At 46.8% G+C, this 21,160-nt stretch overlaps 1 protein-coding gene across 17 annotated transcripts in view; it reads left to right on the forward strand.

Moving 5' to 3' along the window:
• The window catches only part of INPP4A (inositol polyphosphate-4-phosphatase type I A), a 198,048-nt gene that overhangs the window by 127,133 nt on the left and 49,755 nt on the right, over window positions 1-21,160 (forward strand). For all 17 annotated transcript variants that reach the window (XM_074991839.1, XM_074991868.1, XM_074991882.1 and 14 more), the window contains 7 exons: window positions 1,954-2,072; window positions 2,183-2,299; window positions 3,797-3,876; window positions 6,296-6,407; window positions 9,392-9,482; window positions 10,441-10,588; window positions 12,903-13,033. In XM_074991839.1, coding sequence (XP_074847940.1) covers window positions 1,954-2,072; window positions 2,183-2,299; window positions 3,797-3,876; window positions 6,296-6,407; window positions 9,392-9,482; window positions 10,441-10,588; window positions 12,903-13,033 — 798 coding nt within the window. The remainder of the gene's footprint in view (window positions 1-1,953; window positions 2,073-2,182; window positions 2,300-3,796; window positions 3,877-6,295; window positions 6,408-9,391; window positions 9,483-10,440; window positions 10,589-12,902; window positions 13,034-21,160) is intronic.

The following is a 21,160-nucleotide window of genomic DNA, read 5'->3' on the forward strand; positions in this document are numbered from 1 at the left end:
TCAGTGTTTTTCTAGCTGGGTTGGTCCCAAGTTATTAGAGACACATGTTGAATGAGATAATCTGTCTTAGTGGGCCAGCTTCTGTTGATGTGAGAGAGAGAAGCTTTGGATCTTACACAGTATTTTTCTACAGGTCCTGAATAAGAGCTTTGTGTAAGCTTGTAAGCTTGCCTCTCTTACCAACAGAAGTTGGTCCAGAAAAAGATATTACCTCACTTACCTTGACTCTCTAGGTATAGTTATGGTATTCCAACTGGAGACAACGTGGGTTTTCAGCCTTAATACCAAAGTTCTGTTCAGCTATATATGGAAGGCAATCACATGCACATTTTTTGAAGGAGATTTCTCTTCCAGGTCCCCCTTCACAGCAGTTAAGATAAGGAAAGGGCAATAAGAAATTGCTCTATTGTTTTGATGGACCATTTACTTCCATTTACATTGCATCCAGGCAGTTGATATTCAAGGATTCCCAATGATATCCCTTGAGAATGTCCTACTGAGCAATGAGTCCAGCAGATTGCTGGCTTATTTCACACACTTACTGTGCCCTTCAGCTTTCAACTGGAGAAATACTGCCTTGCACCATTTTGAACAAAGGTGCCTGAGGTGATGGGTGGGTGAAGGTGATGGTTGTACCACCAACCTCCCACAGTGTTTCCTGTGTGAGAGACTAACTTTAAATTGTAGCTGGGACCCCACAGCATGTTCCAAATTTTGTGCATGTTATATCTGTAACCCCACTTTTTCCTCCCTGGGTTACTCAGGAGCAGGCAACGCTCATTTGTATGCCTGAGCGCTGGACAGTTTTAATATTAAAAAAAAGATTCTGAGTGTCCCAGAAGTGATGTTGGATAGTTGGAAATCCCCTTTTCACTGCTTTGCTGCAGTCCCCTTATTTCAAAAGGTATATAAAATAGTGGTGCATCCATCTGGCTGGCCCCAGTACTCACTTAATAGTGTGCCTTGGGAACCTCCAGCAATACTTATTCCAGTAATAATCTGGGTTTAACTCCCAAACAGCAGTTGTGAATATTGTATATCTAATAGACCCAGTTAGAATTAAAACATCTTAACAACTCAGGGAAACAGGGTTAACAGGCTCAAGATGAATAAAATGAAATAAAAAAACACACAGACAGAAATGAAACTAACCTAAATGGCATTACCCTCCCATCAGGTATCTCACCCCCAAGTGTACACTTCTCAGGTATCAGAGTATACACTTGCTTGCGTTGGTGTGTTTGTCGGTCTGCAGCTGGATTAAAAACAGCTCGGTGCAGGTTCTGTGTGTTGGTCCAGACAAGGCAACAAGCTGAACAGTCTGATTTTGACGCTGGTGCTGGCCCCTGCAGTCCTTTAGCAAGCACAGATCATTACAACTCTTTCTTTCCAGGCCCTTTCTAGCCAGCTCTCAGCCGCAAGCTTTAGCTTCAAGGAGCAGTTCCTGGACTGGGAGAAGACTCTGCACCAGCCCTGAACTGGTCTGTTTGATCACAAGCTGCAGCATGCCCACAGCATCTGGCCCTAGCTTCCCCAAAAATGGAGACCACCTTTTTCTCTCCATGCTTGGAAGAAAAGCAACAGTTTCCTTCCTTTTTTCCACGGCATCAAAGGAGTTATAGTTTCTAGAACTAGATTGCAGCACAAAGGATCTTCCCAGTAAAATCAGAGGCTCCTAAAGACAGAAGCGGGGCCTACATGTCCTTTTTGTCATACCCATATTTGCCTATGATTAGTGGGTAATTAAAAATTTGACAACCTGATATTCATGTGCAATTGCTGTTTGGATGCATAACTGTGAATATTGTACCTCTTCACAAAATAGCATACCGAAAACGTGGCCCTTTATTGTTTGCTCCTTCTTTGTATTATCATGTATATGAGCACTGTAGAATTCTGGAACCACGTCAGAAAGACCATGACAGTAAAAATTATATTCTTAAATCTCTAAAGTTTGCAGTGAGTTACTCACACCATCGCTAGATCGAAAGCCAAATACTTTTGTCGCAGTGAGCGTCACTACACCTCCTCAGGCATTCTGGACAAAGCATGCACAGACAGAGATTATTGAGGTAAGTAGTGTTGTCTTATTGCTCTTGACTTCAGGTTTCAAGCTCGTACTTGCAATATTTTTCAACGTTACCTGACAATAATATTATTTCTTTTTTGTTTGTAATTATAGGGAACAAATAACCCTATCTTTCTAAGCAGCATTGCCTTTTTTCAAGACTCTCTTATCAATCAAATGACACAAATCAAACTTTCTGTGTACGATGTCAAAGATAGATCTCAGGGAACGGTAAGTCTGCTTATGTGACCCTTTATAATCCTTCTGTCATTTCTCTTGCTTTAAATGAAACCAAAGTATTGCATTTTCGCCTCATATATGGTGAATCTGTCTTTACACTGGGGCCCACTCCAAAGCTCTTAATTCAGTGTGTCCTGTACATTTAAAGTGAAACGTGCCATCTTTGTGTTCTGTTCCCTTATGGCACTCTGTTCTAAATTAGAATGATGGTCTCTGTTGGCTTCAGATTGAATAGTGTGATGATTATGTGAAAATGTTTTCAGTTCCTCAACCCCCAAATTTTACTTCGGAGTGATTTTTTTTCTGTTCAATTATTATTGGAAAAAAACCAACAAAGTTTGCATGCAAAGCTGCTTTTCCTCAAAAATTATGTGCCTATTTTAGCCATTATCTTTTTTCCCACAAAAATGAGCCCACTTTCAAGTTGATGATGAAAATGTCCATGATTTTTGGGTAGTTTTTATTTTGGTATGAAAGTTGTGCACTCTGTATGTTGCAAACATTTAGCACTACCATTTTATTGTTGTTTGGCCACGTATGCAGTTCCACAACATGAAAATCCCTGCAGCCTTCTGTCATCTCAATCTTGCTTCTCAAAAATTGCTGAATTGGAAAATGGAAAGTTGTTTCTGAAGCAGAAATGCCAGAAGATGCATTCAGGAAAGCAACCATGCAGTCTGCTTTCTGATATGTGAATATTCTGGATCAGCCCTTGAATTTATAATTCCTGAAGCATGAAACTTAGTCTCTGTTTTGAACATCACCTCAGTAAAGGAAGCCCGAAGGGAATGTTATGATTCGTACTCACTTTGTGATTTGTGTGTTACTGACCAACAAGTCCAAAACTAATAACTTTCACTTAGCTCATCCCCATCTGCAGGTAAACGAGCAAAAGAAGTTTCTGGAGGAGGCATTCTTCATGTGGATTCTCTCACTGAAATTATCTTCTCATCCCTGTGTTGCCCCATTCAGGTGTCCCCCACCCACCAGAAAAAGCCATAGTGCTCTATCATAGATAATATCATTTGAGTCGTAGAATCTTTGGGACTCAGTGGCAGAATGATGCATCTCCCTGGTCATTTTGAGTCCCATCCAGTCCTCTCCTTTGCTCGTATGCCTTTAAGGTGAAGGGAATAATTAGGACCTTCATTATTATTGTCTGCATGGAAACAGCCCATTAGCATAGAAAATGAGTCACCCATATTCCGTTTCCATGCCCATTGGTCTGGCTTGTGGGTGATGGGAGAGCCCTTTCCCTCAAGCCCAGAGAAAGAAAAGGTCTTGTTTCCTGCTGGGAAAAATCCCAAGGTTGTGGATGGTAATTTTGCTTTGCTTTGTTTTTAGGATTTCTTGGTCTGGCTGGATTTTGTTCATAATAGTATTTTGTTCTTAAATTTTTATTTATAATGGTGATATTTAATCATTGTTTACTATAATGAATTTAAATTTCTACACTTACACTGACACTAACTATGGTCCTCTTTTCAGATGTATTTATTGGGTTCTGGAATGTTCGCTGTAAAGGAATTACTTCAGGAGAAGAACCACAGATTGCATTTAACACTAAGGTTTGTAAGGCATTTTCATTCCTCCTGAAGATAACATCTGGAACACTGAGGTTGGGAGGGCCTGAGAGCGTATTCTGAAAATTGTTTTTTATTTTTATTAGAAATAAGTGTTCAAAGTTCAAGGGCTCCATTAATGAAAATCAGGTATTGGGTGGTGATTAAAACATGTAGAACACAAGAACCTCTTCAAATATTGGGATAGATTTTTGGTGGCAAAATGTGCAGGGAGCAAGGAAAGAGAACAGTGTAATTGTTTATTAGGAGTTGTCTTTAATTCTGCAAGTTGAAAGTGTACCCATCAGTGCGATGGAGAGAGAGAGACACACACACACTCTGGAAAACCAGAAGCTTTTCTTATTTACATGGCTATCTAAGCTACTAGTCTCTCTGCAAGCATTAAAGTGTCACTTTCATCAACAGAAATTGGGCAAATAAATATTACCTCACCCACCTTGTATCCCTACTTATCTATAGAAAATGTTTACATATCCCCATTTCTGTAGTATCTCAGCAAATTACAGACATCAGTGTGTTTGTCCTTACAACACTCTAGCTGCAGGAAGAACTGGTCTCAAAGCAGTGCAGATATCTTGAATCTTATTTTTAAAAATATTTTATTGATGGATTCATGTAGAAAAGCTCCAGGGGAAGAGTGTGTCTTGTGTGGTTTATAACTTGGTTCCAAAGAACAGGGAGACTGCTCCACCTTTGGGGTCAGCTTGAAGGTATGGTATCAATGGTGGGAGAAGTTAGGAGGCTTGTGCAGAGTGATGAGGGGAGGAACTGAGCTCAAATGTGTAAATAATGGGCTGCATTGTTAGAGAGGCTTAAAGGTGAAGATGATAATCTTGACTGTGAAGTAGAAGACTGAGGGAAATCAGTGAGGGGATCTTTACAGGGGATTAGCATGGTCCAAGAGGCTGGAGAAAAAGATGGTTGCAGCAGTAGCATATTCAGTGCCCTGGAAGAGATTGGTAGGAGAAGCAAAGAGAAGGTTTCATTAATGAAGGTAAGGCCTGTTCTACACTAGAGATCAAAGCTGATCCCACATATGCAGTTCTAGCCATCCTATTTGTGTAGCTAGAATCAATGTATCAGGATCGACTTTCTTCCCTGGTACAGACTGGGCCACTTCAGGCTCATGTCAGTGTCCCTGACTCCATGCGGTAGTGTGGAATACCAGGGTTGGTGGCTGAGTGCAGAGAGAGTGATTTTGCCGTGTCTTCAGACACCTGGTAAAATTGATCCCCAAAAGATAGTCGTGGTGCACCAACATCCCCTGGTAAGTATACATATACCCTAAGAGATGACCAAAGCATGGACATAGCTTTTGATGGAGGGGACAAGAGGAGGATTGATTCCTTCCCCTCCCCGCTATGTTACAAAGTGCAGGTCTACACTACCTCAGAAGATTGACCTTGCTCAGGGTCAATCTTCCAGGGTTCAATCTCGCACATCTGGTGGAGATGTGCAAAATCAACCTCTGAGGGTTTGCAATTGACCCTGTGCTCCTCACAAGACGTGAGGAGTAAGGGAGGTCTGTGTGAGAAACTCTCCCATCAACTTTCCCCAGTGTAGACAGCCAAGTTAGCCGAGCGCAGATAGGTCCATTTTAGCTACACAGTTGACGTAGCTAGAACTGTGTATCTGTGATTGACTTTCTTAGCCTGGTGTAGACGTAGCCAAAGCAAAAATTGACTGGCTTTGTCACGAAGATGCGCTAGGACGGGCAATAATGAGCTGAGTCAGGAAAGACACTACAATCCAGAGCCATATCTGCTCGGTCTTGTACTTTCCAAAATTTGACTCCACAGGTGCCAGGCTCTATGTGTATCTAGACCTGTTCTTGTAGTCTCTTTTGTGCTTTTTTTGATTTTGCTCTCCAGCACTGTTTAAATCATCATTACACATTGATCAATGCAAACAACAACTGTAAAAGATCAGTAAGAATCTATCTTGAATTGACAAAGTAAAGACTGTTACTTTTGAAGGTTCTGCTATCCCCATAACCCTCTCACATTTTGCAGAGATATTGCAGCAGGTATGGTACAGTATATAAGATCACATACAGCTAGCAGGGCCATACAATATCTTCGCAGAATGAGGTGAATGTCGTGCTATTGGTGTCATTTAATATCTCCCATGTAAAATCAGTTTTCTTGTATCTATATGTTATAAGCTTCCTGATTTGACGAAGCGGGTCTTTGCCTATGAAAGCTTATGCTCCAAAATATCTGTTAGTCTATAAGGTGCCACAGGACTTCTTGTTGTTTTTGAAGATACAGATGAACATGGCTACCTCTCTGATACTAATTTAAAATATTCATTAAGTTCACAGATCAATATGCTGTGCATAGTAGCAATTGGTCTTCTAGTGATAAACAGTTCCTTCTCTAAAACAATAACTTGTTTGTTGCAGGTCTGCTGAAAGTGATCGTGTAGGTAACATCACAGTTATAGGATGGCAAATGGAGGAAAAAACAGACCAAAAGCCTCCTGTAACACGGTCTCCTGACACCATCAATGGTCGGGTGAGTGTTAACCTTGTAGCAGCCTCAGATAGATGCAGGCTTAGCTAAAGACAGTGTTATAGATAATAGTCTGCAAACTGCCCTCTTCTCTGCCCAATCACTTACTAATGCTACTTATCACTTATAGGCTACGTCTACACGTGAAGCCTACATCGAAGTAGCTTATTTCTATTATTACACGTCCTCCAGGGCTGGCAACGTCAACGTTCAACATCGATGTTGCGCAGTACCACATCGAAATAGGCGCTGCGAGGGAATGTCTACACGCCAAAGTAGCACACATCGAAATAAGGGTGCCAGGCACAGCTGCAGACAGGGTCACAGGGCGGACTCAACAGCAAGCCGCTCCCTTAAAGGGCCCCTCCCAGACACAGTTGCACTAAACAACACAAGATACACAGAGCCGACAACTGGTTGCAGACCCTGTGCATGCAGGATGGATCCCCAGCTGCGGCAGCAGCATCCAGAAGCCCTGGGCTAAGGGCTGCTGCACACGGTGACCATAGAGCCCCGCAGGGGCTGGAGAGAGAGCGTCTCTCAACCCCTCAGCCGATGGCCGCCATGGCAGACCCCGCTATTTTGATGTTGCGGGACGCGGATCGGCTACACGTGCCCTACTTCGATGTTCAACGTCGAAGTAGGGCGCTATTCCCATCCCCTCATGGGGTTAGCGGCTTCGACGTCTCGCCGCCTAACGTCGATGTTAACATCGAAATAGCGCCCAACACGTGTAGCCGTGACGGGCGCTATTTCGAAGTTAGGGCCGCTACTTCGAAGTAGCGTGCACGTGTAGACACGGCTCTAGTGGAGATAATGCTGGGACTGAGTTCTTAGTGATGGTGGGGTAGATGGCTGTCCCGTTTGCCAGAAACCAGCCAATAGGATTGTGAAGCCTCTCCCCTCCTCCCACAGGCTCACAGCTGCTCAAAGGCAAACAGGGCCCCTCAGCTGCTTTTCTAAGTGGTGTGGTGGGGCAGGGTAGGCAGGGAGACTGCTGTGTCTGCAGGCCGGATTCAGCAGCTTGGCAGGCTGCATCCAGTCCAGAGGCTGTATTTAGTCTGACCCATAGGCCAGATTTTACCCAGCCCAGGTCTATGGGAAGTAGCTGTTTTTACAAGAAATTCACTGATGGGCACGTGTAAATTTGAAGGCAATACCAAGCAATCCCATAAACTCGATCGGGGTGAGCAGACTTTTCAGTCAAGACCCACTTTTTCCCCTGCAGTTAGCAGGGGCCCCCAACAGCCCCAGAAATGAGTGAAGGTATCCAGAGGTGATGTGCCGTGCTCCCATGGGGGCTGTGAGGGAGGGGGGCCGATTGCTGTACTACTGCTTGTGAAATATCATGCCTCCCCCCTTTGCACACCCCTGCGCTCGGATGATACGGGCATCGTACTAAGCAGGGCTCGCGCTGCAGGCGAGTCTCTCTCCCTGACTGAAGTGTGGGGTGAACACCTGCTGCTGCCTTTCGTAGAGCAGGAGCTGGCCAGGGTCCCTCACTCACTCATCCAGGCACAAGTGGGGCTCACCCCCTGTCCTTGCTGACTGCTGCCTTAGCCTCTACACGCCCCTTCCTCACTCCCCCCATGCCCAGTGCTTGCCCCTGCACCCCCTGGGATCTCCTCGCAGGGCATCTAGAGAAGCCCAGGCAAAGTTGGCTGCAAAGTTCAAGGCTCCCTCCCTGGGCTGGGGGGACCAGCAGCAAGGGCGGGGGCAAGGCAGGAGCAGAGCGGTGCAGGTCACTTACACATGGCTCACACTCCTCCCTCAGTGCCTCCGGTGTGGGTCACAGACTGCTCCGCGACAGCCTTCTGGAGCCCTCTGCCTGGCTTTCCTGGGAGGCACTGCATGGGTGTGGAACAATGGCAGCAGCTGCTTGCACACTGCTGTCCGACTCTGCTTGCCTGTGTCTGTGTCGGGGAGGACACGGGAGGCAGGGGAGGTCATGGGGGGAGGGAGGCCAATCGTTCTGTGCTCCCTCTTTTGAAATTGCATGCCCCCCATTTTGGGTACCCCAAACTAGATGATTGGAAGCTGTCCATGAAAATGGGAGTCCCAGGAGGACAGGCTTTTAAAAATAGAAATAGGATCAAATAGTTTAAAAGAGCAAACTACACTATCATCTGAAATCTGGAACTTTTCTGACGGTAACAATGTGTATTCTCTAGAGCAGATATTTATAGTTGCCTGCCTGCTGTGAGAACGGCTACATCTATCTGCATTGCATTCCCCTTTTTGGAGGATGAATGTAAATGAGAAAGATAAAAAATGCAAATGAAGTGCTGATTTACAAATCTCACGTGTCATTTGCATAATCTCATGCGATCGCCTTTCTGGAGGAGGCTTTCCCGAAAGCAAAAACAGCTGTGTAGATGTGGTTCCTTTGGGGAAAAAAAAACTCGTTTTCGAAAGAACCCTTCTTCCTGAAACAAAATAGAAAAGCCTCTTTTGGAAACATAATTGTGTGAGATAATGCAAATCTCCCTCATTTGCATTTCTCCTCCAGAAGGGGAATGCAGCGTAGACCTAGCCAACACGTTTAATTCTGCAAACACTGTATTATGAATACATCTGAAGTCATATAATCTGTATACCCATATTACGTTCAGAATGAGATTATCAACATTATTTAATGGGTCAGATCCTCAGATGGGTAGTTAATTGATGTAGTCTATAGAGCTGTTCTAATTTACAGCAGCTGAGGATCTGGCCCATTATTTTTACAGCCCTCAGAAGGGTGCTAGCTGCTTTGCAATACAAATAAAAAGTGGGTCCCCATCTGAAGTTCTGAGGTTTTTAGTATTTCAGCTTGCAGTCTGGGATAGTACAAGTTCATAATAAACATGATGAGAATGCAGTGCTTATATTGAACATTCTCTGTTTCAATTATTACCTTCTTGTCTTTAGGTGGAGTCTCACCCATTTAGCTTGACTTGATGTTGAGATTTTTACATTGTACAGACTCTACTATTTGTGTCTTTTAGACTGTATTGCCAGTTGATGAAAGTTTAACAGAATCTTTAGGAATCAGGTCCAAATATGCTTCATTACGGAAAGATGCATTACTGAAGTCCGGTAAGCGACTATCTGGACAGAAATCAATAGCTCCACTACCTTCAGACTGTTCTCTTTGCTCTGTGTGTACTGAAAGTGCTTAGCTACGAAGCATGTTTACACTATCGAGGCCAGCTAATCTCGTGTTGCCTCCGTCATAGCTCCAGTTCAGCAAAGCACTCAAGCCTGTGTGTGAGATTTGCTGAATTAAGACCCAGAAGAATAATTCATTTTGCCACCTGCACTCCAGCACTGTGTAGCACAAACAATACATTGTGAAGCAAAATATCTTACATGTTGTTTGCCATAACATTCATCCACCATGGCCAGTCTTTCCTTCTCCTGCAAACCTATGTATTAGGGGAAATATTCAATACTTGAAGACCTGTTGCAGCTTCACTTGCAAGCAGAATTTGAGCCGGAAGAAAGTTTGTAGACAGAAACTTGTTGTGATTCACAGCCAAAGCTGATTTATCATCACGTTGTAAAGAAACCGGTAGCTTGGAGAAGATAGAAATCAGTGTTCACAAAACTTCATGACAGACTCTGTTCTGAGGCTTATTATCTATACTCTGAGGCAGTGCAAAGTGGATGTTGTCTGTCTGTGGATTTTTGTTGAATGCTGTAGAATTTTCCATAATCTGGTGGGGACAACATGGTAGAACCTTTCCCAGACAGACAGATGGACACAGGAAAAATAATATATAGGATGTGAAGACATTCAAAACATACATTATCCTTTTTTGCATTAACATTTTTTAATACCTGTGGACTTTTTTTCTTTTGTGAGTAGAAGTCTCCCTCTTTTAAAAATCAAGTTTGAAAAACTAGATAGGTGGGTGAGTTAATTTGGATTTTTATATGCACCCAATATTGAATCTAGCCAAGGTAGCTCAGTTTAATGGGTGGGTGGGTGTGGGGACTTTGTAAGCCCTGAACTCAAACTCAAACTTTATGTAACCTGGTTTTAATATTTTAGTGTTTGGTGGTGCCATTTGTCGTATGTATCGCTTTCCCACAACTGATGGGAACCACCTGAGAATCTTGGAGCAGATGGCAGAGAGTGTACTGTCCCTGCACATCCCCAGGCAGTTTGTGAAGCTTCTGCTTGAAGAAGATGCTGCCAGGTAAGGATGAACAAATTCACATGTGTTGTAATACAGTGCATGCAGTGATGTGCATCCTTTGCTGAAATACTACAGAACAAACTCTTACAACAAAGAGACTGCAGTAGAAATAGGGAAGTCAAATGGAGTTGTGACATTTTATGACAAATTGGAGGCTAACCCATTGACTTAAACCATAATTTACATCGGTATCTATGCAGAAGAGGATCTAAGCAACTTACAGTGTGGTTAGGATAAGTGGGAAGTGACAATGGAAGTGATGCTGTAGAGCTTGCATTATTCAGATCATGAAGTGCAGTTCTATAAAACATATTTTTAAAAACTGAGGTAAATGTTTAATGATAACTGTTCTAAAAGACGGTAAAAGCTTTATCTGTCATGTTGGAGGAATAGGAGGTTCTGGATAGTCCAAAACTCCATTCAACAAAGAGTGATACTTACCAATGGAACGTCATTTTTCAAAGAATTAGAATTCAATAAAATGAAAAAAAGGCTAAAACAGTATAGAGGTGCCTGACAATCCAGTAGCAGTACTGCACTGCGGGGTGGTTGGTTTCTTAAAGCAGTTAGGTGTGTACAGATAAAAAGTTTTCTATACAGTAGATTATCTTATGTCTCCATGTAGTACTATGGGGAGTGCCTGACATGTACCATGATCACGAAAAATAAGTTTAACAATAAAACTAAACTGAACATAATTTAATCTTTCTTTGATGATTCAGAAGGCGCTTTAGGAGTTTACAGTGCTCAGGGTAATCCAGGCCTACCAACAGGGAGGAAAGAGGGCAATTTCCCCAGGGCCCAGTGGCTGGTGCCCAGCCTTTTAAATTGCCACTGGAACCCCCCACAGCATGCTCTGGTTGGCTCTGGGAATGGGTGGGGAACAACGCTGAATCCACAGTGGCCTCATGACAAACCCTTGACGCTGCTTTTTTGAATAAATCCCTGATACCACCCTTCTTCCTTTGTCTTCTGCCTCTTGAGCAGAAAAAAGTAGAGCCCAGGGTGTGTAATTGCAAATCCTCCTGAGCAATAGACTAGATTTGGTTACTAGAGTGTGTTGGGAGACATCAGAAATGTCCATTCTTTGAGCTTTCCAGTTGGCGAGGTGATGGGTAACACAGTTTTTCCTGTACCTGTCGTATTTGGGTGCAGCAAGCATTAATTAGTCCAGCTGTACGGTAAAAGGCTGCACGACAGGCTGCATCTGTGTGTGTTCCTAATTCATACCTGCCATCTGGGGCAGCACTGCCTGAGGCACGTTGGTACTGCAGTGATGAGTGAGATATGACTACCCATGTAGAGGGAGGGCTTGCTGTCACCTTCGCAGGGGTTCCTAAAGGCTATCCAGCTGAGGCACTGTGGAGCGTGTCCTGCAGGTACCTGGCCGCAGGTCTTCAGGCGCACAAAGAATGTGGGTTGGGCCTATAAATTGTTTCTGTGTTTTTGGCAGCTAGAATGCGTTCTGATCTGTAATAGGAGACGTTAGCACATATCTACTTTTCTGACCATAGAGAATATTAAAATTTCACAAAGCAGCATGGAGAGAGTACAGGGATGCATCTGTCCTGGCTGATGAGCTCTCTGTCCCCAGGGTAAATGACATTAGGAAGAATGTTGCTGGCTGAAGGCCTTAGATAGTTAGACACCCACACCTGGCCTATGCCTAGTGACTTGGGCCCGTGGGTTTGGGGCTAAGGAGCTGGTTAACTGCAGTGTAGGTGTTCAGACAGGCTATAACCCAGACTCTTGGACCCTGCTCAGTGTCCTTTACACCAGTTGTTCTCAATCAGGGGCTCAAAGCCGCCTGTGGGGCCGCCAGCAGGTTTTGGGCGGGGGGGGGAGGTCTTCCAAGCAGGGTCAGAATTAGACTCATTGGAACACACGATAGAAAGCCAAAGCCCTACCCCATGAGGCTGAACCCCAGGGCCTGAACCATGCCACCTGGGGCTGAAACCAAAGCCTGAGCAATATAATTTAGTGGGGCCACCTGTGGCATGGAGCCCTGGGCAGTGGCCCTGCTTGCTTCTCTTTAATGCCAGCCATGATTTTTTTTATGCAGAAAACCAGTTGTTGTGGCACTCTTCTCACGGAATTCAGTCCCCCGCAGATTTCTTTGCTTTCTTGTAGAAAAATGACTTCTGACTGGGAAGCAAAGGCAACTAACTGCAGGAGTGGTCTTATGTCCCTCCCAAACAACCTGGACACATTGTTTCAGGCTCCCTGTGGGATCTGCTGTGTTGACATCACTTGCATTTTTTCTTCTTGCTCAGGGGTACAGTTTACTTGAAGATATTTTTCTTTCTTCTTATAGGGTTTGTGAACTGGAAGAGCTGGGAGAGCTCTCTCCCTGTTGGGAGAGCCTTCGTCGACAAATAGTTACGCAGTACCAAACAATTATACTGACTTACCAGGAAAACCTAACTGACTTGCATCAATACAAAGGTTAGCAAGATTTATTTTCAGTAATAAAGGATAATAAGTTTGTGATGTTATGTGCTTTCTTTTTAAAACAAAGATTCAGAACCAAAAATGTTCTTTTAGTCTTGGTTTGTAAGGAAAAATCAACAGATAAAATATTTGTACTCTTTAATAAAGTTTTATAGTAATTGTACAGAGAAACTAACTTATAAATATCATAGTCAATTGTGCAACTTAACTTACAAAACAGGAGATAATGAGTGAGATCTGGAAAACAAAAAGTAATCTGCAATTTTCTTAAAAATGAATTAAATTAAATTTAGTTCTTCTACGAGTGTCCGTGTGGGTGCTCCACAATAGGTGTCGGGCTCACCCGGCGCTGCAGATCGGAACTCTTCCAGCAGTTTCTCCTGGATCGCGCATGCGCCGGCGCGCACCTCTTCCTTGCGCGCCCCCGGCCACGTGCGCGATCCGGTCCCCGCCAGTTCCTTCTCAACCGCCATCGGCTGCAGACAGAATCTGCTCAGGCTACGGCCAGAGTCAGATTAGATAGTGTTTCTATGTGTAAATTGTATTTTTTCTGGTTAAAAAAAAAAACGAGAGAGAGAGAGAAAGCAAGAGAATATCAAAAAAAATAAAATATATATATAATAAAAAGAGAGAGAGAGGAGCGGAGAAGACGAGTGGATGTGAAGGCCAGGAGGCCTCCCCTTGCAGGCTGGTGTCCGCGACTCGGGTAAACTGGCACGAATTAAGTGTCAAGTACCCTATTAACAGTAAAAAAGACTCACCGCAATGTCCTCTTCAGGCTTTAAAAAGTGTGAGTTTTGCCGCGAAGCTGTGCCGGCTTCCGATGGGCATAGTGAATGCATCCGGTGCCTGGGGGAATGACGCGTTACCCAGAAGTGTTCCCACTGTGCTAAGCTCACAGCCAGGGCCAGGAAAGACAGGGAAATGCGGGTTAAAATGCTCCTGTTTGATAAGGCTCTCCAGCCGGACTTGCCGGAGAGTCCTCAACTAGAAGGGCCCTCTGGGCTCCACAAAAGGAAGGTGGCTTCTCTCACCCCCTCGGTGCAGAAACGGAGGAAGCTCTCCCCAGCCCGATCCCTGCCGGCGGGTTCAGCGAGCGGGACGGGCGGAGCACACAGCCCCCAGCCGCATACTCAGACAAGTGGCAGCACAGCAGCGCACGTGGCAGAGGCTGAGCCTCTGATTACAAAACAGCCGGCACGTGCGGCACCTAGAGCAGTGGCCAGGCAAGCACCGGAACCGGCGGCACCGACTCCCGCGGCACCAGCGGTGCAGGGCCCACAGGCAAGGAGCCTGCAGGCACTGGAGGACGTTATCCGCGCGGCACCGCAGCTGAGCGGGCCGAGCACAGCTCTGACAGCGGGGCTGAGATCCCCGGCGTGGGAGGGGGCGGCGCCAGCCCCGCAGGGGAGGGGAAAGGGAAAAGGGAAAACCCGGCACCGCAGCCCTTCTTCGGATAGGGCTGCACTGTTGCTATCAACAAGCCCTCCCCTTATGCTGCACACACCACCCAGAAGGTCGGGGTCTCCACCGGCCTGTCCAGACCCCCCTTCTCCGTTCCTCCAGCCAATGTCACCATGGCTTGGGCCACCTTCACCCTTTCTGGGACTGGAGCCCTTGGAGTACTATCACAAACCAGTTTCACCGCTATCTGTGTCGTCGCGGAGATCTCGCTCTCCCAGACATCGGGGGTACACACCCCGAGAGTGGTCCAGCTCTCTATCCCTGGACCCGTGCCCGTGCTGCCATGGTTGTCCTTATCATGCTGGACACAGACACCCGAGGCCTACACCCAGGGGCAGGTCCCCTCCTGCGGTCCAATACCCACGGGGACACTCCCGGCCGGGGATGGAAACACAGTGATCTCAAGGGGAGTTAATTTTAGAACCCCGAGACTTCCCTTTGCAATCCTCCAGCGAGCAAGTGTATCATCGGCCGCAGGAACTGGAGAGTTCGAGGGAGGTTTACCCTAGTGGTTCCTCCTCGTCCTCCCCAGATGAGGCCACGGCCCCCAGGGATGTTGCTCCCCCGGATGACCTCAAACAGTTTCAGGAGCTGTTTAAAAGGGTGGCTTTCACGCAAGGCATCCAAATGGCAGAAGTGCAGGAGAAACATCACAAACTCCTGAAAAATTTGAGACCCCCAGCTTCATCCAAAATTGCTATCCCGCTGGACGAAGCCATTATGGAGTCAGCCACTACCATATGGCAGACCCTGGCCTCCGCTCCGCCTGTGAACAAGAGAGCGGATAAGAAGTACTTCATCCCGGCAAAGTGCATGGAGTTCCTCTTCAGTCACCCACAACCAAACTCACTGGTGGTCGAATCGTCCCAGCAGAGATCAAAGACTTCTCAGTACAAATCGGGGGGATCAGACAAAGATGCCAAGAAGCTAGAACTGTTTGGCAGGAAGGTATATTCCTCTTCCACCCTGCTACTGAGAGTGGTGAATTATGCGGCACACCTAGCGAACCATAATTTTGATAATTACTCCAGGCTCACTTCTCTCATGGACTCACTTCCGGAAGATAAGAAGCTGGTGTTAAGGGCAATTGTGCAGGAGGGCTATGCAGCTTCGAGGACGGGAGTCCAGATTGCCCTGGACGTGGCGGATACAGCGGCACGCTCAACGGCTACAGCAGTAGTCATGCGTAGAGAATCCTGGCTCCAGACATCGGGTATCCCGAGGGACCTACAGGTGAAGATTGTGGGTCTTCCCTTTGACACGCAAAAGTTGTTCGTAGACTCAACCGACTCGGTCCTCCACTCCAGTAAGGACTCGAGAGCTACACTTAGAACCCTGGGTATTTATACCCCTCCGTATAGGAAGAAAAAATATTACCCTCAGCAAAGACGCTACCTGTACCAACCACAGCGTGCGCAGTATCAACGGGGCTGCGACCAAGAGCGACATCAACAGCAGCAACAGTACAGAACGCCCAGGCGACGCTCTCAACAAAGCCGTACGTCCTTGGGGCAGGCCCAAAGGCAACAAGTTTGACGGGCATGTCGAGGGCTGCACTATCACCACCATCGCGCAATGCCACTCCCATCTCTTGTTCCATCATCGCCTCAGACCATTTCACTCCCAATGGCAAAAGATCACCGCAGACAAATGGGTGTTGGAGATCATAGCCATGGGTTACGCGATCCCCTTCCAGTTGCTCCCACCGCCGAAACCTCCCTCCAGGCCCCACCTCAGGGACACTACCTGCGAAGCGAGGCTCAAGCAGGAGGTGGACCACCTTATGTTCATAGGGGCAGTGGAAAGAGTGCCGGAACAATTCCAGGGGAAAGGCTTTTATTCACGCTATTTCCTCACAAAGAAGAAAACAGGAGGCTCGAGACCCATCTTAGATCTTCGGGGCCTCAACCGATACTTACACAAACAACGTTTTTGGATGATTACAGTCGCCTCCATACTCACGGCACTGGACGATGGAGATTGGTTTGCAGCCCTCTACTTACAAGATGCTTACTTTCATGTAACGATCCATCCGGCACACAGACGCTTCCTCCGATTTATGGTCGGTAAGGAACACTTCCAGTACAGAGTTCTCCTCGGCCCCCAGAGTCTTTACCAAAACCCTGGCAGTGGTGTCAGCCTACCTGCACAGACAGGAGGTATTTATATTCCCATACCTGGACGACTGCCTGCTGAAAGGGGCCTTGAAGGCAGAGGTCCTACACATGATACGTGTCACAGCGGACACGTTTTCCTCGCTGGGCCTAGTCATCAATTTCACGAAGTCAAAGACCGACTCCACACAAGACATAGAGTTCATAGGGGCATGTATAAACTGTATTACAGCAAGGGTGTACCTTCCCGACGCCCGCTTTCGCGCCATCAGTTCACTGGTGCAAGTCATTACATACAGCCCCATGGTGCTGGTCTTAACATGCTTGCAGCTGCTGGGCCACATGGCGGCAGCGACGTTTGTGGTGCAGAACGCCAGATTGCACATGCACAGCCTGCAACATTGGCTGGCGAGCGTCTACAAACCGACATCCCACACTGTCCGCAGGGTGGTGTCGCCCACGACAGAGGTACGCAAATCCCTGCAGTGGTGGGTAAACCCCAAAAACCTGCTAGCAGGGGTAAGAACATAAGAATGGCCATACTGGGTCAGACCAAAGGTCCATCCAGCCCAGCATCCCATCTGCCGACGGTGGCCAATGCCAGGTGCCCCAGAGAAGGAGAACAGAAGACAATGATCAAGTGATTTATCTCCTGCCATCCGTCTCTTGCCCTTGTTCTGAAGGCTAGGGGCACCATACTTTATCCCTGGCTAATAGCCATTTATGGACCTAACCTGCAAAAATTTATCAAGCTCTTTTTTAAACCCTAATAGAGTCCTGGCCTTCACAGCCTCCTCGGGCAAGGAGTTCCACAGGTTGACTGTGCGCTGTGTGAAGAAAAATTTCCTTTTATTAGTTTTGAACCTACTACCCATCAATTTCATTTGGTGTCCCCTAGTTCTTGTATTATGGGAAAAGGTAAATAATTTTTCTATATTCACTTTCTCCACACCATTCATGATTTTATATACCTCTATCATATCGCCCCTCAATCGCCTCTTTTCCAAACTGAAAAGTCCCAGTCTCTCTAGCCTCTCCCCATATGGGACCCGTTCCAAGCCCCTAATCATCTTAGTCGCCCTTTTCTGAACCTTTTCTAATGCCAATATATCTTTTTTGAGGTGAGGAGACCACATCTGCACACAGTACTCAAGATGTGGGCGTACCATAGTTTTATATAGGGGAAGTATGATATCTTTTGTCTTATTATCGATCCCTTTTTTAATAATTCCTAACATCCTATTTGCCTTACTAACTGCCGCTGCACACTGCGTGGATGTCTTCAGAGAACTATCCACTATAACTCCAAGATCCCTTTCCTGATCTGTCGTATCTAAATTTGACCCCATCATGTAGTACGTGTAATTTGGGTTATTTTTTCCAACATGCATTACCTTACACTTACCCACATTAAATTTCATTGGGTACCCTTTCACCAACCACAAATCTCTGTTTCTTACTACCGACGCCTCCCACATAGGATGGGGGGCACATATCGGCAACAAGGTGATGCAAGGGCTATGGTCCCCTGTGGAACAGTCACTGCACATAAGCATACTGGAGCTCAGAGCAGTGTCCAATGCCTGCAAACATTTTCGAGACCACATATACGGCAAAGTAGTCGGGATCAATACAGACAATACCTCCACTATGTTTTATATAAATCGACAAGGAGGAGCCCGATCCCGTGCCCTATGTGCGGAAGCAGCCTGACTGTGGAACTGGTGCATTGCCAATAACATAACGTTGAAAGCCTCGTAATTGCCGGGCGCTCACAATGTGAAAGCAGATCAGCTGAGCAGGTGCTTCGCACTCACGCACGAATGGCAGATCCGCTCCGATTTGCTGTGACCGATCTTTCATACGTGGGGGTTTCCCCAGATCGACCTGTTTGCCACCCAGCACAACAAGAAGTGTCCCCAGTACTGCTCCAGGGCAGGATTGGGGCGGGGCTCCCTAGGGGACGCATTCATGATTTCATGGAAGGGCCCCCTACTTCACGCGTTTCCCCCCACAGTGCTTATCCACAAGGTCTTGCAGAAAGCCAGAAGGGAGAGAGCCCGCATGATTCTAGTAGTCCCAACGTGGGACCGGCAGCAATGGTTTCCCTTGCTTCTGCGCATGTCGGATCGCCCACCGCTCCCTCTTCTGGTGGCGCCAGACCTACTCACACAGGCCCAGGGGTCCATAGTGCATCCGCACCCTTGGGGTCTGCGCCTACAAGCATGGCTAATCCATGGCTCAGCTCCTTAGAAAGCACATGTACGGAGGGAGTACAACAAGTCCTGGAAAGTAGCCGAAGGACCTCCACCAGGAAGACTTACGAGCAGAAATGGACTCGATTTACAGCCTGGTGTTCCGCCAAGCAGTTAGCTCCACTTGACGTTCCTATACCTGTAATACTAGAATACTTATTGGACCTCATGGGGGGCAGGCTTTCCCTATCCTTGATAAAAGTCCACCTCGCAGCTATATCTGCTTTCCGGCATACAGAGGAGGGGCCCACGGTATTTGCCCATCCTATCGTTACCAGGTTCCTGACGGGGTTGGTAAACCTGTACCCCCCTTGGAAACCACTTCCACCATCGTGGAACTTGGACTTGGTGCTCAGCACGCTAACTGGTCCACCCTTTGAACAATTAGCCACAGTTCCCCTGCATCTCCTTATGATAAAAACAACCTTCCTCCTTGCAATTACGTCAGCTCGCAGGGTGAGTGAGCTCACAGCAGTTATGGCAACGCCGCCCTGCACAGTATTCTCCAAGGAGGCAGTAACCTTACGGTTGCACCCAGCTTTTGTTCCGAAAGTTTCTTCAGAGTTCCACCTTAATGAACCAATAGTTTTACCCTTGTTTTACCCGAAGCCTCACAGCTCCAGCAAGGAGGCACGCCTACATCTCCTGGATGTGAGGAGGGCGTTGGTCTTCTACTTAGACAGAACTAAGTCCTTCCGGAAAATGGACAGGCTTCTAGTATCTCTCGCTCCCAGGTCAAAAGGAGAAGGTCTCTCTTCCCGGAGAATCTCAAAGCACATTGTGTCCTGCATAAAAATGTGCTACAAACTTCGAAAGACTCCTTTGCTGGCCCCGCCCAGGGCTCACTCCACCAGGGCAGTGGCGGCGTCAACAGCCTTTTTCAAGGGCATCGCGTTAAAAGACATCTGTAGAGCGGCGACTTGGTCATCCTACAACACCTTCGCCAAGCATTATGCACTACATCGGGTATACCAAGAGGACACCCGTCTGTCGACAGCAGTCCTTTTGGGGACAAGCTGCACATAAACCGATTACCCACCTCCTTACTTGGGTTACTGCTGGGTAGTCACCTATTGTGGAGCACCCACAGGGACACTCGTAGAAGAAAGAGAAGTTACTCACCGTAGTAACGGTGGTTCTTCGAGATGTGTCCCCGTGGGTGCTCCACCACCCGCCCATCCTCCCCGCTTCGGATCTCTGTTTAGTGTTTTTCAGGAGCATCCGAGGCAGTTGGTCAAGGAACTGGCGGGGACCGGATCGCGCACGTGGCTGGGGGCACACAAGGGAGCGGCGCACGCCGGCGCGTGCGTGATCCAGGAGAAACTGCTGGAAGAGTTCCGATCTGCAGCGCTGGGCGAGCCCGACACCTATTGTGGAGCACCCACGGGGACACATCTCGAAGAACCACCGTTACTACGGTGAGTAACTTCTCTTTATTTTATTATTTATTTTATCACCTGGATTCTCTTATGTGGGTTTCCATTAGCATTACTGTCCTCTAAGTATTATGTAAGTAATGAAGCAAAAAAAGCAGTCATGTAGTACTTTAAAGACTAACAAGATAATTTAGTAGGTGATGAGCTTTCATGGGGCTGAGCCAGAAGTGGTCTTTAGAAGTGGGTCTGCCCCATGAGAGCTCATCACCTAATAAATTAATTTTTTAGACTTTAAAGTGCCGCATGACTGCTGGTTTGTTTTGTGAAAGTACAGGCCAACACAGCTGCCTCTCTGTAACTATATGTAATTAATGATTAGTAATATATATGCTTAGTGGCAAGTAATTCATTGTATTACTTCCAGAGGAATTCTGCACATCTGTGCACAAGCAGATTAATGTCCCCCACGGATTTGTTTGCTTCCTCATTGAAAACATTACTTCTGAGGGGAAGCAAAGGGTAGCCACAGGTGTGGTCAGGTATCCTTCCCCAGTAGCTGATGGGGAGGTAAATCACCTTGGGGACGCCTTGGCTGCTGTTCTCAGGCCGTACACTTGGGCACGGCTGTTATTGTCATATGGGTTGGTGTAGGAGAGGGTGCACTTCCTCTCCTCCTGCCAGGAGAGGTCAGGGCCAAGGCTAGGTTATAACCACCCCTAGAAATCTCTCCCCCCAGGAAGAAGTGCCTTCTCTTCTGCCCCCTCCCCTGCTTCCTGCTCCCATTGCTCTTCAGCTGCATGGAGAGGAGCATCACACAGGGAGCTTTTCCCGCATCCGCCCAACCCCCAGATTCAGAACCCCTACAAGCTTCCCACTTGACATCCCTCTGAGCCCTCCACACCAAGCATCAGA

This window comes from Carettochelys insculpta, chromosome 1, assembly GCF_033958435.1.
Source record: "Carettochelys insculpta isolate YL-2023 chromosome 1, ASM3395843v1, whole genome shotgun sequence".
Lineage (NCBI taxonomy): Eukaryota > Metazoa > Chordata > Testudines > Carettochelyidae > Carettochelys > Carettochelys insculpta.